We start from the raw sequence: 19,668 nt of genomic DNA on the forward strand, positions 1-19,668 counted from the left end.
TAACTAGAACTAATCTGCCTCACAGGAATTGGGAGGGGTGGGAGGTGGGGTTCCATTGGGGTTCGCGGTTAAAAATAAGTATTGGTAAAGGGAAATGTGTTTGATATTTACATGACTGAGACCTAAACCTGAAAGCTCTGTAACTTTTCCCACAGTGATTCAATAAAGAAATAAATTATAAAAAAAATTAGCAACCCATTAAAAAAAAAAAGAAACAGTGACCAAATACAACGACAGTGTACAGAATGGGAAAGGGTATTCTCCGAATACACATCCGACAAGGGGTTGATATCAAGAAAATACAAAATACTGGTTGAACTCCACAGAAGAAAACAACAAACCCCACCAAAAATAGGGCAACGAAATGAACAGAAACTTTCTCAAAGAAGAAATCTGAATGGCTAAAAAGCACATGAGAAAATGCTCTACATCATTAATCTTCAGGGAGATGCAGATCAAAACAACAATGAGATATCATTTCACACCACAGAGACTGGCCCACATCCAAAAGACCAAAACCAACTGGTGTTGGTGCGGATGTGGCGAGAAAGGGACTCTCCTTCATAGCTGGTGGGAATGCTTACGGGTTCAGCCCTTTTCGAAAACAGTATGGACGATTCTAAAAAAATTAAAAATTGAGCTCCCATTTGACCCAGCAATACCACTCCTGGGAATATATCCCAGAGAGCCAAAAAAGTATAGTTGAAGTGACCTCTGTACTTGTTTGTTCATTGCAGCACTCTTTACAATAGTTAGAATCTGGAAAAAACCTGAGTTCCCGAGAACAGATGACTGGTTAAAGAAACTTTGGTACATCTACACAATGGAGTACTATGCAGCTATTAGAAAAGTTGAAATAATGAAATTCAGATACAAGTGTTACTACATGGAAAGTATCATACTAAGAGAAATGAGTCAGAAAGAAAGGGACAGACATGGAAAGATTGCATTCATCTGGGGAACATAAAATAACAAAATAGGAGATTATCACACAAGAATAGCCAAGATAAGTACCAGGAGGATTACTCCATGGCTTTGAGGAGACTAACACCCAAGAATAGCTGAGATAAGTACCAGGAGGATTACTCCATGGCTTTGAGGACAGCTGCACACACTAGGGGAAAAGGCAGCTCATATAGAGAAGGGGGAAAGGGGGAAAGGCCCTCCCGTTGATCATCGATTTGCTCGAGCGGGCCCAGTAACGTCTCCATTGGAGACTTTGTTGTTACTGTGTCTGGCATATCGAATACTCTCGGTAGCTTGCCGGGCTCTCCGAGAGGGGCGGAGGAATCGAACTCGGGTCGGCCATGTTGGCCGCTTGTAAGGCGAACGCCCTACCCGCTGTGCTATCGCTCCAAAGAGAAAGGAGCACTAAATAAAGGGTTTTGTGAGGTTCCTCTCAGGATGAGAAATGCGTGATGAGAGTAGACTATAGACTGAACAAGATTGCCACCAATGTCTCTTTTGCAAACCACAGCACTCAAAAGGATAGAGATAACAAAAAGGAATGCCCTGCCACACAGGTAGGGTGGGATGGGGGGTGGGAGGGGGATACTGGGACTGATGGTTGTGGAGAATGGGCACTGGTGGAGGGATGGGTATTCGATCATTGTATAAGTGAAACCCAAGCACAAAAAGTTGTAAGTCTACAACTGTACCTCATGGCATTTGACTAATAAATTTTTTTTTTTTAAAAAGGGACATTAATGCTTTTTCATTTAATTATTGACCTGCAGTGGTATTAGATTTATATTTAAGAACTAAGTTACTCTCTCAATAGGTTAAGCTTATTCGTCTCTACACATATATATATATATGCATACATATGCATATATAATTATGGTAAAGAAATAGTACTCTTAAAACATTTTTTCTTATTGGAATACAGTAAAGAATGCATTAAATAGTAGTAAAAAATTACCGGTATTTTTTTCACTCATTTAAAAAATATCTTAGAAATACAGATCTACTCAGATACATAACGGGATTTGTAAGAGTATAGCAACTGAGACATGTCGATATGCCTTATTGATAATTCAGCTGTGTCTTCTGAACGCTGGTCTCATTAAGAAGTAGGAGTGGGGGAGGGAGCTGTGTGGAGGTCTCAGCCAGCTAACTTAAGTCTGAGGCTAGCACTGGAGAGTAGCCCTCAAACCTCCTGGGATTGGGGCTCTCCTTCCATTAAACTGCTTTTGCTAAATGGTACAGGGCAAACACAACCCTCTTTGGGCTTCAGTTTCCCTGCTCATCTATAATATGGGAAAAATATACTACTTTTTTCTTGTTGGTTCAGCACAACTGGGCATGAGGTATAGTTATTATGGTTGTTTTGGGTACTGTATGCAAAACTGCAGAAGCCCACTGCCTACAAAAGGGAGAGGGGCAGATGGAGTCAATTGTTTGGTCTAGTTTCACCCATCCATGCCTTCCTCTTTTGCATCCCCATGTTTCTGGTTTGGTGAGTCATTCAGGTCACCCATAGTGCTTCAGTCCAGGCCAGGAAGGGGAGTATGGTCTCACAATTTGTTTTTTTGCACGCTTTCTTAATTAAAAAAATAAGAAGAAAATCTTAGAAATAGTTTCTAAAAAGTTGATGCCTTTTAAAAATGTTCCGTTAGCACTTTAGCACATCTAGAAACAATGTTTAAAAAGACAAGTTAAGTTTTTGTTGTTGTTGTTTGCTTATTTTTTGTTTTTGGGCCACAGCCAGCTATGTTCAGGGTTAACCTGTGGCTCTATGCTTAGGGATCACTCCTGGAAGTGCTCAAGCGACTTATATATGATGCCAGGGATCAAAACTGGGGAGGCTTTATGCAGGGCAATCATTTTACCTATCTTTCAGGCCCCAGCCACACTGCATTTTTTTTTCGCTTTTTGGGTCACACCCAATGCACAGGGGTTACTCCTGGCTCTGCACTCATGAATTACTCCTGGTGGTGTTCAGGAAACCATATGGGATGCTGGGGATCGAACCTTGGTCGGGCTTGTGCAAAGCTAACGCCCTACCTCCTGTGCTATATCACTCCAGCCCCCACACTGCGTTTTATTTCCACATCCATGCTCTCATTTTTGCAAGAGTGGTCAAGAAAAGAAAGAAATAAAATTGCAGTTTTGGACAAGGAGTTCCTTTTATTTAGAGTTGTATTTATAGTCTTTCAAATAACATGTTTTCTTTACCAAATATTATTGTGATATTGTGAGGATTTGGAAAACATGCCAGAAAAACATTTCTTATATGACCACTTACAACACTATTTTTTTTGTGTTTTATCTGATTTGTTTTCCATTGGCTCTCAGCTTTCTAAAGCTGCACCACTATTTAGTTATTGGTCACTACTTTAGGGGTGTAATTCTGTCCCTTAAAATGAGAAACAGGGCTGGAGCAAAAGTACAATGAAGAGGGCATTTCCCTTGCATGCGGCTGACCCAGATTCGATGATCAGCATCCCATATGGACCCCCAAGCACTGCCAGGAGTAATTTCTGAGTTCAGAGCCAGGAATTACCCCTGAGCATCGCTGGGGGTGACCCCCAAAAGCAAAATAATAATTAATAAAATAAAATAAATTTAAAATAAAATAAAATGAGAAACAAAATTAATGGGACAAAACCCTCTTAAATCCTAACTTCTAATTTTTCATATGTGGTCTTATTTGGAAGCAGATGTTATATAGATGTAAGCCAGTTAAAATGATGTCTTTGGGTAGATTGCCTGATATCTACATATGAAAATCTAGGTATATGTCGGTTATTAAAAGTTTATGCACCCAGATGTGTATATGTCTTCAACTCAAGATCAAATGGATATATTCAGAAAAAAAAAACCCCAAACACCAGGACCATAAGTGCTGATAAATGGATTTCTTTTCATCATAATCATCAAGGCTATGATATAGAAGTTATGGGTAAGTTCAATGTAAATATTAATATGCATAATAATGGAATGAATAGCATTGATTTAATAAAATCCACCCAACTAATTTCTTTATAAATTTGTAAATATGAGAACTACATGACTTGAATCTGTAAATCATTCTCTTTTAAGTTACAAAAGGAAAAACCTATCTCAGTTATCAAATTTAAGTAATTAGCAACAAATAGCTTTCTTTCTTTTTTAGTCTCTTAAATTTTTACTCCTTGAAAAATATGTTTTGTTTCTTTCATTTTTTAATTGAATCATAGTGAGACACTTGGTTACAGAGTTGTTCATGATTGAGTTTCAGTCCATAATGTTTCAACACCCATCCTTTCACCAGTGTATACTTCCCACCAACTAGTTGTTTCTTTATAATTCTAAGTTCTCGTATCCCAAAACATTTTATTTCTAAATTTACTGTTACCCATTCTGCCCCATACTTGTTGAAGTCCATTCTTAGTGAAAACTCATAAGAGGCCAGAAATAATAATAAAGTATTTATCTATCCATCCACTTGGGAACAAGGGTAATATAGAAATAGTCATGCCACTAAGAATTTTTTTTTTTTGTGAGGTAGCCCAACTAACTGTGCTTAGGGCTTACTCTTGACTCTGTGCTCAGGAAATCACATTAGGCAGGCCTTGATGACTGTATGCAGTGCTGGATATCAAACCCAGATTAGCTGCATGCAACACAAGAACCCCATCCACTGTAAACTTTTTAAATGTTTAAAACAAATTAAAAGAGAATTTTAAATGTTGCGACAGAACTTTTTTCATTAAACTGAAAAAAAGTTCCGTTACTGAGAAGCAAGACTATATGCAAGCACTCTAGATTTAGTCAATTATTTATACTTGGATTTCTCCTGAAATCCAACTATATATACAAAGGGCTCTTGTGTAAACAGAACAACTTACCAACACAGTTTCTTCCAGAGGCATCTGGTTCATAGCCACTGTTGCAATTACATCGGTAACTACCACGCAAGTTTTCACAAATTCCATTGGCACATATATCAGGATCCAAAGCACACTCATTGATATCTGCATTGGATGTTTTAAGTTTAATGTTCAGACATTTTACTGTTTGTTGATACATGCAGAGCTAATAAATATCATTTGAGGTATAAAATGATTTGCAAACCCACAATTTTCCTGCATTTCAGAAATGAAATGGAAAGGGAAATGAAAATAAGAAAGAGAATAAAATGGAGAGACACACTTCACTGGTTAGTCAAAAGAAAAATGTAGAGAACTGGCAGAGATTCAAAGAATTAATCCAAGTAACATGCATCTACTTATGATAAAATTAATAAAGAAATTTATAGGCTACTGGCTCAAAATCCAAAGAAAAGTTCAACTTGATAGGTATAATGGCCATCTAATTAAATGATTTATTACAGCTGCCTATATAATTTTATGGTCCCCAAAGGTATGGGATATTTCAATTTTACTATCATTTTCGCAAAGTCAATTAAGTAATATGATACTTAATAAGTACTTTCATTTTTGATACGTTGAAGTTAATGGAAAGGACTTCATGGATCTGAAGTGAATATGGATACTTGAGAACACAGTGTTGTAGGAGCCATGAATATGCATACTCTATGCACGCTTGGGCAGGAGAATGTGAAGAATTATATGCTTATGAATGTAGCCAGTGGTTCCAATAGGGATTTGGCTCTACTGGGGAGGCAATATTGAAAACAAAGAGTAAAACAGAGTGAGATCATGTTATTTGTTCTTCTTCTCCTGACTTGTTTTGCTTCACATGATGTCCTCCAGTTCCATTCACATTACAGAACACTACAAAACAGTAAGGGAAGATGGGGGAAAAGAACAGACTGGAAGAGATGTAGGGGCACTGGTAGATGGTTGTGGACATTCTGATTCTGGTGGGTGGAGCAATTTTGAATATCAATAACATAAATCTAACACTCATCTAATTTGCTTAAGCTATAAATCAGACAAACAGAACAGGCTAAAATACAAATTGAGGTCACTGTGCTCAAATTTGGATGCTGACTATTATTTTCTAGATTTGGAAGATCTTAAACACTTTTGAAAGGTCAGCCTTTACACTTCAGTTTTGGAAGAAACATCCTTGCAAAGGTTTTTCTCCTTTTATTTTGGCTGTTGGTATTCATTGCAAAGATGGAACGTTATTGCCAGTACTTCTATAATTTGTCTAAAGACTTTGGGAACATGAAAAGTAGAGCATAAAGTGAAGAGTAATGATACACTTTGTTAAATAAGAAAAGCTGATAGGTGCAAGTAGAGGGTGTGGTCCTCACAATAATAATATAAACATTTTAAAATTAAATAACTAAAACCATATCTATGTGAACAAAGAAGTGACTATAAGAAACCACAGAGATAGCTCAAACTTCTGGAGAGGCCCAAGGGTTCTCCTGGACACTGATGACCCTCAGGGTTGCTGAACCTGACAGCTGCTACACACTGCCAGACCCGAGCATTCAACACTGAAATTAGAAATTCCATTTGCTCTATATTCTCTCCAACCTGGAAGCCTGTCTGTCTTATTGCTAAATATAAAATAAAAATTTTAAAATTCTTTAGATAGATAACATTCTGGTACATTTTAGTGCTCTTAGACATAAATATATCCATTTATTTTAGAGCAGTATAAGATAAACTTGATCCATATTTTAACTATGTCAGCAGTATTGTTCAGAAATTTTTCTTTAAACAGGTTTATGCTCACTCTTTTTCTTTAGTGAAAATAACAACTCTAGTTTCACCTTAAGCAGTGGTATCCAAAAAAATCAAGGATGTAGTTTTTATAGTGACATTTTTAACAAGGCACATTTGCAGGTCAATATTCATCTACTATGAAAAATGTACCCTCTATACACAACTTATCCTAGAGCTTATTATAGCCATTGTTCTAGGAGATAATAAAACTTATTAATAAATTTATATAATTCAATATAAATTAGTCATAATGTTGTAATAAAATCATAAAGTTATACAACTACAATAATATTATCAGGCTTTGAAATTGGTAGTATTACCTCTTCCATCTACAGTGATACCCACGCCACTGCTGCAAAGACCATGGAATTCAGCTATGTGAACAGAAAAAAGAAAGATTAAAATCTGAACTACATTTATTCTACACACAAGTGACATAATTTCAAAAGCACTACTTGTACTGATTTTAAAATTAAAAAACGTACATTTCCTAAAATATTATTTTAGGAATATAAGAATATAATATAAGAATGTCATATTATATAAGAATTATATAATATAAGAATATAATATGGGCTGGAGCGATAGCACAGCGGGTAGGGCGTTCGCCTTACAAGCGGCCAACATGGCCAACCGGAGTTCGATTCCTCCGCCCCTCTCGGAGAGCCCAGCAAGCTACCGAGAGTATTCGATATGCCAGACACAGTAACAACAAAGTCTCCAATGGAGACGTTACTGGGCCCGCTCGAGCAAATCGACGATCAACGGGAGGGCCTTTACCCTTTACCTTTAAGAATATAATATATTATATAAGAATTATATTATATATAATATGTATTATATAATAATCATATTATATAAGAATTATATAATAATATAATATATTATATAAGAATTACATTATATATAATATGTATTATATAAGAATCATATTATATAAGAATTATATAATATAAGGATATAATATAAGAATGTCAAAATCAGTTAAGTATGGGCATAAATAAAAATTCATTGTTGTTTATCAACCTAAATACTGTTAATATGAATAACAAATTATTTTTATGCATGGAAAACTATAAATATCTTAATTGCATTATAGAGCTTACCTTTGGACTTTTATCCCTCTCAAAATAAATGTCAACATTTCTAAGAGTAAAAGCACCTACTAGGTGTCTAGAATTGTTCTTGAATTTTACATCTAATAATTTCTTTAATCTTCCAACTAGAAATTTTCATTTCCTCTCTTTTATAGTAGAGAAAACTGGGACAGAAATTTAGTAACTTTGCCAGGTAAGAGAGGCCCAAGTTTTGGTTTTCTATATTCTATAATGTAAGTTTCATGTTGTGGCACCATTTAATTGACCTTTAATAGTCCCTTTATGTTGTTGGGCTGCATTTATTCTAGCAGTCTCAAGATAAAATTACAGTTGTCCAATTTGTAGCAATGGTAGTATGGAATTCAATTTTATGATCAGGTCAATTTCTTGAAAGTAAAACTATCCATATTTTACTTTCCTTATGGTGTTTTTAATTGTTCTTCTCTCCCTAAATATCCCAAGTTACTCTTTTATTTGGAGGTGATGAAAGCATTCATTTTTGTATATCTTTACCATCACTGAGGAAAACTGATTATCTCTTCTTTACCATTCTAATAAACAAAAATGACAACGCATTTTAATTTTCTTGTAATTTTAGAAAGCTTGGGAAAACAAACAAATCACAAATCATCCTGTTAATCGCCGATTGCCTCGAGCAGGCCCCAGTAACGTCTCCTTCATCCTAGCCCTGAGATTATATTCAAGGCTCTTTAGGAGAATGAGACCCATCATTGTTACTGGTATTTGGCATATTGGATACGACACAGGGAGTTTGCCAGACTCTGCCGTGTGGGCAGGCTACATTCGGTAGCCTGCCAGTTTGTCCAAAGTAGGAATGAGATAATAAGATGTCATAATAGGATGTTGTGCGGCCGTATTCGCGGCCGCACGGTTCCGGGAGATGGTTTTTATAGTCTCTGAGTCTTGGCCGTTGATGGGATTACACAGCGCCAGGGGACCAGTTGGTGGGTGTGACCCCCGCCTACTGGAATTTGGAGGATCTGGGTGGAGAATGCTTGACCCCAATCCGAGTAGGCTTGGAGATCTCGGCCCCGGAACCCGCGTGACTTTGTCCCTCTGCCAGTACCTTCATGTGTGCGGAGAGTGGTCTCAGCATGGTGGTGGCTGGATCAGCCACCACCATGCTGAGAAAGCTTGGGCGTCTGGTAGAAAATGGCATCTAGTGAAATTCTGTTCATATTATTCTTCTTTTGAGAGAGCATTCAACTTTTATTATTGATTAATGTAAGTTCCTAATAAATACAGTCAAAAATTTTTCCAGTTTACATGTATATGTAACTCTGGTGTCTCCTCTGAAAGTCCGTTATTTTTCAAAATTTAAAGATTTTTTATCTTAAAAGAAAATAATTTTTGCAAAGCTTATGTAGGAAGCCTAGCCTCCTATTCTCTGTTATATATCAACAATTTCTAATTAGCTCAATACTTTTTCCGTGATGCAAATATTGTCTTAAATCATGTACTGCTTGCCCATTTATTATTTTTAATGTTTCTAGATTAATTTACTAATTTTTTATTTAGTCTTTTCAGTTTATGTATTTTTTTCATAACACACATGATTCATTTCAGTACTCTTTAGGACAAGATTTTCTTTATTAACTCTCCTTTAAAATTACCCAGTAATTCCCCAGAAGAACTCTTAACAATTTTGCAAAGATGGAGTCATCCATCTAAAATCTGTAGATGAATTACAAGACATTTCCTTTTCTGGAATGACTTTTTTTCTATCTTCCACCAGGGAATCTCTTATTTAATTTTTTTAAGACCAAAACAAATGTGTCCTGTTCAATGAAGCCTTTCTCGGTTCTCCCAGGTGACTAACTGCTCCTTACTTTTTGTTTTCCCAGTTGTCTGTTTAGGCCTCTTTTATAGTACTAATCACACTAAACTATAATTGATATGTTTACCTACCTACATTCTCAACCATCCTCAATGTCTCAGTTTTAAAGAAATGAAGAAATTGTGTTTATGTTTGCAATCTGCACTATATTTTGATACGTTTACTAAGGATACAGTCAAAATACAAATAAACAAGAATCAACTCTATTGACATTGGAGTCTAGAATATTTTTGTAGCTTGAGGAATAAGAACATTTTGTATTAAGACAAAAAATAAATAAAATCAGGATCTTGTAAATTTATTATAACCTTGAAAGTGATAATTAAATTTGGCGCTATTTATCTTCACAATGACACCACAGATCAAGAATTCGAAGGATAATGAATTAAGGTATAAATTCTGTTGCAACAATCATAACTGGTTGAACAAATAAATCTATTCACTAAATCTTCTCCCTGCCTAGAAATCATAGATAAATAAAAACTAACTCCTTATCAGATGGTTCACATACATACCTACATATTTGTATTTATTTTCTTCAATTGAAAATAGTCACAAAATACTGCAAAGTCAGTGCATTTTTAAGCCAAATATTGTTGACATTAGTAGATTCTTTATTAAGTGAGGAGGAGGCAAATGTCAGGAGGATACCTGAGTTTTTAGCAGGGCACGGTTGGCAGGGCTCTCCAAAGCCATAGTCTGGATTGGCACAGCAACATTCAGACTTGGTCACAGCACCAGGGAACGGTCGTACACACACTCCTTTCTTGATTCCACCATAGCAAGTGCTGCGCATGTGAGTATCTAGGGAGATGGAAGGACAAGCTAAGAGCCAAAGACAAAGATTTCAAAATGTATAGTTTCTTTTAATCCAAGTGGTCAATAGATTGGCAGCTTTGAGAAGGCATCTGCTACTTTCCTTATTTTTCTTTTACTATCTAAGAGTGCTGGAAAGTCATCAAATGTTGGCTGAGTGAGTGTAAAAATGATGCTTAATGAACAACTCATTTTCCTTCTCTACTAAGTTTCTCGTTCTGCACAAGCATTCATTACCCTGCTATTTCACAGGTCTTTCATTGAAGGAGGAACATCGCTACAGTTCTAAACACTCAGAGCACTAATCACCTGCTATCCTGTGCCCTAACAATTCATGATGATCACTCCTATTTTAGGAGTTCTCTTGAACCATAAAGAGCAGTAAACTGAACTATCTTGAGAGGACACTGCTTGGCCACGAGATATCTTACTACGACTTTCTGAGCTCAGAGATTCTGACTTTCAACCTCCAGTTTAAAAAAACTTTTAAAAATTGAATCATCATGATTACACAGTTACAAGGTTGTTCATAATTGGGTTTCAGTTATATAATGCTCCAACACCCATCCCTTCACAAGTTTACATTTCCCACTACCCATGTCCCCAGTTTCCCTCCTGCTCCCCCACCTACCTCTGTAGCAGGCTCCTCTCTCTCTTTCTCTCATTCTCCCCTGCTATTTCCTTTTGGGTATTATGGGTTGCAATACAGAAACTGAAATTCCTTTAATCCCTTTATGTACTTTCAGCACTTAGTTTTTGTCCAGAGTGATCATTTCTAATTATTATTGTTATACTGGTTCCTTCTCTATCCTAACTTCCCTTCACCCCATACACACTTGTGGAAAACTTCCGACCATTGACCAGTCCTTCTGACCCCTGTTTTTCCTTGACTTGCACATTAGTTTTACACTTTTTAAAAAATATATATATATCCTACAAATGAGTGCAGTCGGAATATATCTGTCCCTCTCCCTTCTGACTCATTGACTCAGCATGATACTCTCCATGTCCATCCATTTATAAGGAAATTTTATGCCTTTCTTTTTCCTAACAGCTACCTCATATTCCATTGTGTAGATGTACCATGGTTTCTTTATCCAGTCATATTCAACCTCCGGTTTCTGCTGTAACTATGTTTCAATCTCAGACATTCCACAAACCTATCTGTAAAATTAATCATTACTACAATGTATCTTAGTGTTATGCTGATTGTGCCCACTTTCTGTGCAGACATTAGCTCATAGGATATTCACATCACCAACTCCATAAATGATAATCACGGTACACATTTATACACAAGACAGGTGACGTTGATATCACTTAAGTCACTGAAAGACCTGGTCTATCTTTGATCGGTCTTGGAGTCTACACTCAAATGTCACCTTCAAGACTTTGCTTCTTCTACTATGTTACGTTGTTCCCAATATATTTCCTGCTTCATACTCTCACTCTAAATTCTCATAAAATATACTGTATTTTTATGATATAAAATGGCAAACTATAAAAAAATTCAATCATCATAAAGACTGATGAATCAGCACAACTTTTAAGCAATATACTGAAATGACAATTTCACCCAAAAGATGACCCATATTATAAACATTTGCAATTATTTACAACTTATAGGGGATACTTTTATCTATTCACCAAGTGAAATGAGCAGCCTAATAATTTTCTGTAATATGATGGTATTTTTCATAAAAACAAGAGGCTTGGCTACACTGAAAAATGAGATGTGTTCACAGTCACGTGTCAGAGTGCCATCAGATGCACACCTAACCATGTGGTGAGGGCCCAAAGTCCATTCTGCTTTGGTTCTGGTCGGATGTAGTAGAGCCAACTCTAACTTACACATAGGCATAAGATTCAACACAAGGATGAGTTTTCATGGATTAAACATACTTCATGATTTCTAGTAGGATTTCTGTGGATACTTAGGCTTTCACCAATGACTTTAGAAATGATTATAGAAGAATCGAAGTTTCTATTTTCCTGTAAAAACTGTAAGCCACACACAAGTTTTAGAAGCTGATAAAAATCTAATGATACTTCGTGGAAGAATGTGATACAATGCATATTCATTTGTTATAGGTAAATTGAGCTACTGAGAGTACCCAGCAACCAGGGCCTTAAAAGGAAACCAGATTGACTTAGATCTGAGGGTTAGGGCATGAGCTGTCCTAGGTTCTGATTCCTAAGGGATGATATTGGCTACATACTATACATTTATTTCCTTCATGGGATGCAGATAGAGTTTATATCATTGTTTCCCATAGTGGGCAGTCCTATCTCTATGGTTTTTGGGAATGCTATGGGGGGATCAGTAGTAGCCTGAGGTATATATGGGCACTTTCTGTTTGTTCATTTAATGAAGGTAATTTTGTAGGGGGCTGTGAATAATTTTTATTTTCAAATTCCTCAAAAGGAGCAACAGGCCAAATAAATTTGAGAATCTCTGCTTCATATGATGAATGAGAGTGTTTTTAGTTAAGCACAAAGCACAGTGTCTAAAACACACAGGAAATATTCAAGAAAAGGAGGCCCCTAATTTTTCTCTTTTATTTTTAATGAGAAAGTTAACTTTTTCCTATTCAAAGACCCCAAAATGGAACCTCAGTTCACATTCTATTATTCAAATGTAAGTGATAGCACAGCTGTAGGGCGTTCGCCTTACAAGCGGCCAACATGGCCGACCCGAGTTCGATTCCTCCGCCCCTCTCGGAGAGCCCGGCAAGCTGCCGAGAGTATTCGATATGCCAAACACAGTAACAACAAAGTCTCCAATGGAGACGTTACTGGGCCCGCTCGAGCAAATCGACGATCAATGGGAGGGCCTTTACCTTTACCTTTATCTAAATACTCCTCTTTCCACGTGTGTATGACAAGGGCACTATATGGGGCCCACTGCCAGAAAGCATGCATATGAATTCACTGACAGAGAAACGATCTTTCCTATGTGGTATTACATTTAGCCAAGCCTTTTCTTTTTAAAACATGGTATTTTAAAATTTACTATGCATTCATTTTTTTTTTTTTACATTTTGGGGTAGTACTGGAGAACAAACCCAGGAGCTAACATCACACAAAGACTGCATTATGATGCTGAGCCACCGCCCTGTCTCCAAACATATTTAATAAAGGATTTTCTCCATAACTATCAGATTCTCTATACCACTGGAAAAGTATGTTTGGATATAAAATGTTAATTTTATTTCATTTTTCTTTCATAACTATCAATTTTCTTATTATTTGACTTGGCAGCTCTAAGATTATGACCTAGATATGATGCACCATTTTAATTTAATAAACTTAACAACTGTGCCACTAATGTATCAAGGAAGTTTTCTGTAACCAGCCACTGTTCAAATATTTGCACTTACAAATAGAATATTAACTTATTTAAATATCTGATGAAGAAAGCAGGCACAGGGGTATAATAATGCCCACGGCCACAGAGCTTGTTAGTAGCAGAAACTTAATAAGGAAGAAAGTAAAATAAATTAGCTGACAGAAATATAATTTTTATCATGTTCTCAAGCTAATATAACAGAATGTTGAAAGGACATTTAAGCTAAAATCTCAGGCGCTAAAATCCACAAAGCAGAATGATGTTCTGAGCCTCCCATGCTGAAGGAAGTAGCACTGCACTGTCCTCCCGTTGTTCATTGATTTCCTCGAGCGGGCACCAGCAATGTCTCCATTGTGAGCCTTGTTGTTACTGGTTTTGGCATATCGAAAACATCATTGGGAGCTTGTCAGGCTTTGCCATGCGGGAGGGATACTCTCAGTAGCTTGCCGGGCTCTGGGCTCTCTGAGAGGGATGGAGGAATTGAACCCGGGTCGGCCACGTTCAAGGCAAATGCCCTACCTACTGTGCTATCACTTCCATCCCTGAAGGAGTAGATATGTAAAATCAGTTACCTGGTGCTTAAACCCTCCCAACATCCAGAATATGAAGAATTTAGGAGAGTGACAGTTAAGAACTTTTTGAAGAGTACTTTTGGGCAAGAGTAAGTTTATGAGTTTGGCATCTGGTTAAGACAAAAAGCTCTGTAGAGAGTAACTGAGAAGTCATCAACCAGGGTCTTAGGAGGATGTGAATGGCCTAAATCACACTGCCAGAGCAAAGGGAGCAGACTTCCAACTGTTTTTGTGCCCATGGCATGGGACAAGGGCAGACACATCCTTGGACTGAGGGGCAAGTAAAAAACAAACAAACAAACAAACAAACAAAAAAACAATTTAGGGCTCTCCTAAGCCACCTGCAATTGATCTAATGTGCACTGTGCCAAAAGTCCAGGAGCTGGGCCAGAGTGACTGCTGAGAGAAAAGAGCAGTGGCCACACCTCTGGAAAGGGCAAATGAATGCTTCTGAGGGACCCAGGAACTAGCCAGTGAGGAATAAGTGGGCTGCAAAAAAGTCCAGTTATGGTGCAGCTCTCCGAGCACTGCCTCAAGAGGTGGTACCTGCCCTGCTCTGCTCCCACCTGGTCACTTCTTCCCACATTGGCCCTGGCAGAGTCCAAGAACTTTCTTGCTCATGAAGGTCTGAGTTTGGGCAAGAAGATTTTAATTTAAAATCAAGTTCTACATTTTAAATATTATATGATGATGAACTTTTACAACTCTAGATTCAGATTGTTTTCATAAGACTCAATAATGTTTTGTTACCTGAAAACAGTAATGTTATAAGGTGGCCTAAGTTTTCTTCCTTATTTGTTATGGAACTTCACCCATTGAATATGTTTAAATATATGTTTTAAAAAGATAAAGGGAGACAAAAACAGTTGCCTTGTTTTTATATCCTGTCTATGAGGTTGTTCAAGCTTCTTCAATGTACTTATATTGATAAGTTTACTTTTATGAAGTTAAGAGAAATCTCACATCTCAGTATATATGGAAACAAAATATTAAAAAGAATTTAACATTGAAGTGTTAAATATAACAATAATTAATAATAATTTGTTCATAATTTCAACAACCAGTGGATCTCAAAGGCATCAGACGCAGAAGCCATGAAAGAAAAACATCTAGTATGGTATGGAAACAGTGATACACTGCACAGAACAAATGGTGCTTTTCTTTTCAAAATGTCTAAGTGACCGTAATCATGAAAAACTGGACAGGGCTTTTCACAATTTATGATGCTTTTCTGTATGTATGTGGACAACAGGATACAAATTTTCTTTTCTTTTTTTTGGGGGGGGGGTCTGGATGATGAATTCCTAACAAATAATCACAAGTTGGATGCTTCAAAGGAAACTATAATTTCTTCCTCCAAAAATGACTTTCCACTTACTGTAGGTCTTGAAAGAATCATTTATATAAATTATTAGGTAAAGGAAAAAAGGCAACTAAAATATTAAAACAACTGAAATATTTTAGTTCCTTAAGGAGGAAGGAGTTACATTCTTCGAGTTGCTGCATTTCAAATATCCCTGAATGAAGTGCTGACAATCTTGTAAGCTGAAATAAATCCTTGAGTGAACAGGGTGGATGAATTTAAGTGGACAGATTATTTCCATCTGCTCTTGCTTGTCTTCATTTTCCCTGTGGGATCTGAATGTTTTGGTTACCACAGGTAGGAGTCAAGTATTAGCAACTATGTCTAAGAAAAAAAATTCATTTTTCTCAAATATAATTTTAAAAACAATGAGGTTGTTTGCCTTTTATGGTATAACATGGAAAACAGAGTGAATGAATTTCCCAACAAACTGCCACTTCAGCATAGAGGACTCATGATGGTATTTTGGAGAAAAATGGCATGACATGCGTTTTTACAATAGATTCACTCACGACTGCTCCTCAGAATCTGCTGGCTGGGAATATGCCAACGGCTATCTTGTTTTGTCTGCCTCTTTAAAGACTATGCCTAGTAATGCGGATATCTTCATGGGACCCATTTGACAAAACCATCCAAAAGAAATTTTGAAAGGATTAAATATATACACACATATCCTCTATCATATGTTCTCATTCTTTCTACCATTAGGAAGACAGTGATGAAGTACAACTATCTGAAAACGACCATAGTTTTTTATGAAAATACAAGTTCTGTGGTATGTTATTGACATTTTAAATGTTGTGTGGATAAAAATAAGAGTTTGTGTAAATGTGTAAATCTCATCTTATTTGTTATTAATTTAAGAGACTATGTTAAATATATTTAGAAGTTTTAGCTGTTTAGCACTTTCAATGATGCTGATCTAGGATAATATTTTTGTCTTCTTCAGCAGTTTTCACTTGCATATCCTCAGAGACCTTTGAAGGGAATAGCTGGGCTACCTGCCATTTCAAAAATCCATTTTATTGGGATTTAATTTATATACCATATAATGCGTCATTTAAATTGTAAAATTTAGGGCTCACAGATGTGGTTGAGTGGTAGGGGGACTGTCCTGTAGATGTGGGGCTGGAGTTCAATCCCTGGCACCACCTTACACAATAGTTATGATTGCAACTGAATTGCCTTTGTGATCCCCACGAGACACAATCAAATACACAATTTTTAGTGCAGTGCACCAAGTATGTGGGACACATTAACTAAGGTATGTGATCCCTGGCAAGCACTGTGACCAAGCAGATCCCAGATCATCACAACAACAATGGAAAGGTGAGGGAAAATACACAAGTATTATAGTACCATTTTTTGTTTGTTCATTTGTTTGTTTGGGGGCCACATCTGGCAGTGCTCAGCACTTACTCCTGACTCTGCAATCAGGATCACTACTGGCAGGGCTTGCAAGGTAGTACACTACTGCTGTACTATCACTCCACTCCATCCCCAGAAATACCTTTTTTCAAAAAAATGTATTGAATCACTGTGAAATACAAAGTTACAAAGTTGTTCATAACGGAGTCTCTGCATATGATGTTCAAGCACCCACCCTTTTACCAGCGTCCAATTCCTTCCAACAATGTCCCCAGTTTCCCTCCTGCTCCTCAGTCTGCCTCTATAGCAGACAAGTTTAATTCTGTCACTGTCCTCCCACCGTTGTTCATCAATTTGCTCGAGTGGGCCCAATAAGGTCTACATTGTGACACTTGTTTCTGTGTTTGGAATATCAAATACATCACGGGTAGCTTGCCAGGCTCTGCGGTGCGGGTAAGATACTCTCAGTAGCTTGCCAGGCTCTCCGAGAGGGGCGGAGGAATCGAACTCGGGGTCGGCCACGTTGGCTGCGTGCAAGACAAATGCCCTACCTGCTGTGCTATCACTCCAGCCCACAAGTTTAATTAATTTATTTTATTTTAAGGCACTGTGGTTTGCAATAGCATTACTGAAAGGGTATCAACACATCGCTTTACATCTTTTTACTACCCAGTTCTTGTCCAGAGTGATGATTTCCCACTACCATTGTCATAGTGGTCACTTCTTTGACCATCCACCCTCCCCTCATTGTAGCAAACTTCCTACTAAGAACCAATCCTCCTGGTTTTAGTTTTTCTTGTCTTTTAAAAGTATACAATTCACTCAATGCCTCTTTTGCAAACCACAGCACCCAAAAGGAGAGAGAGAACAAAAAGGAATGCCCAGCCAGAGAGGCAGGGTGGGAATGGGGGGATGAGGGGTCGGAGGGATACTGGGATCAGTGGTGGTGAAGAATGGGCACTGGTAGAGGGATGGGTATTCGATCACTGTATAACTGAAACCCAAGCACAAAAATTTGTAAGTCTACAATTGTACCTCATGGTGTTTCACTAATAAAAAAAAAAAGTATGCAAATCAGGGGCTGGAGCACACTGGGTAAGGCATTTGCCTTGCTCGAGGCCAACCAGGTTTTGATTCCCAGCATCCCATATGATCCTCTGAGCACTGCCAGGAGTAATTCCTGAGTGCATGAGCTAGAAGTAACTCCTGTGCATCTCCAGGTGTGACCAAATATATATATATATATATATATAATTGAATCATTTTTTAGCATTTTCACAGATATACACTATCATTACTGCTGACTTTAGAACATTTTATCATTTCAAAAATGCCACTTTAGTCTTACCTCAGTTTCCCCTATGATCTTTATTCTGAGCAATCACTAATATGCTTTATCTCTACAGACTTGTCTATTAGGAATATTTAATATGAATGGAACTATATAAATGTGTGTTTCCCTGTGAGTAGCTTCTTTCACTTAATCAAAACAGTATAATGTTTTCCTAAATGTTAGTACTAGAATCCTCTTTATAACTGCATATTATTAATTGTAGGGATAAATCTGTTTCTTTTAAAAAAGATCATTTGGAAAGAAATCACTGTAGAATGGTTTACTTACCAACACATACACGTCCGTCCACACCCACAGCTAGGCCCGGGGGACAGTCACAGCGGAAAGAGCCTTCGTTGTTGATGCAGTGACCATTCATGCAGATGCCTGGGGTCTGGCACTCGTCAACATCTGCCCAGAAGGAAAAGGAAAGCAAAGAAGGACTGGGGACAGCTGACTTTATTACAGTCTGTGTGCTACCACCACTCTAGCTATCACCCTTTTGCTTTTAATTTTATAATCTGTGGTAGAACACACAGATATGGAAACAAATCTTATATTTAAATGCAATCTTTCAAACATTCTCAGAATATCTGAAAGTTGCCTAACTTTATTCATTAGGAAAAGAGTCTCATAAACAAACTGTCCATTATTTATTTGGCAACTCTATTTAATGGGAAATATTTAATTCAAAATAAATGAAACAAATTCTTAAAATTAAAAAACCAAGGAAAGCTTCTGAAATTTTATTTTCATATGCAAAAAATTTAAACTAAGTACTGCTTTGATATTAATTTTATATGTTCACAATAACAAAATATGTCGGTGTTTGTTTTCTAATTTTTAATCTGTTGGAATTTATCAAATGTAACCCAATATTAAATGGTCTTTCAAAAAGATGAAATACTATTAAAATACAGGCTGCCAAATTACCAATATTTTAAGGTTTACAGATTAAATTGGTAATAAAATACTGATACAAATAATTTCATGAAAGCATAAACTGGTAAAATCTAGGTCATCATTACAGGTGTACATAAAACTTTTAATACATGCTGAAATAAAGTTACATGCTATAAAATATTTTTACATACTAAAATAAAACTTACCTGGAGTTACATATAAGTATATATAAGTTAGCTAAATATGAGATGATACCTCACTCACAAAAATTCAATCAGCATAGTTATATTCCTACTTTATCCTGCACTTAGCACAGCGGTAGGGCATTTGCCTTGCACGCAGTCATCTGCGCTGGGTTCAATTCCTCCACCCCTCTCGGA

The 19,668-nt window shown here is 36.9% G+C and overlaps 1 protein-coding gene across 1 annotated transcript in view; it reads right to left on the reverse strand.

Annotated features, from left to right (window-relative positions):
* The window catches only part of FBN2 (fibrillin 2), a 294,085-nt gene that overhangs the window by 108,990 nt on the left and 165,427 nt on the right, over positions 1-19,668 (reverse strand). The window contains exons 15-18 of the mRNA XM_056124409.1: positions 18,674-18,796; positions 10,236-10,388; positions 6,950-7,003; positions 4,833-4,958 (exon numbers count right to left, since the gene is read on the reverse strand). Of these exons, the coding sequence (XP_055980384.1) occupies positions 4,833-4,958; positions 6,950-7,003; positions 10,236-10,388; positions 18,674-18,796 (456 nt within the window). The remainder of the gene's footprint in view (positions 1-4,832; positions 4,959-6,949; positions 7,004-10,235; positions 10,389-18,673; positions 18,797-19,668) is intronic.

This window comes from Sorex fumeus, unplaced genomic scaffold, assembly GCF_029834395.1.
Source record: "Sorex fumeus unplaced genomic scaffold, SorFum_2.1 ptg000051l, whole genome shotgun sequence".
Lineage (NCBI taxonomy): Eukaryota > Metazoa > Chordata > Mammalia > Eulipotyphla > Soricidae > Sorex > Sorex fumeus.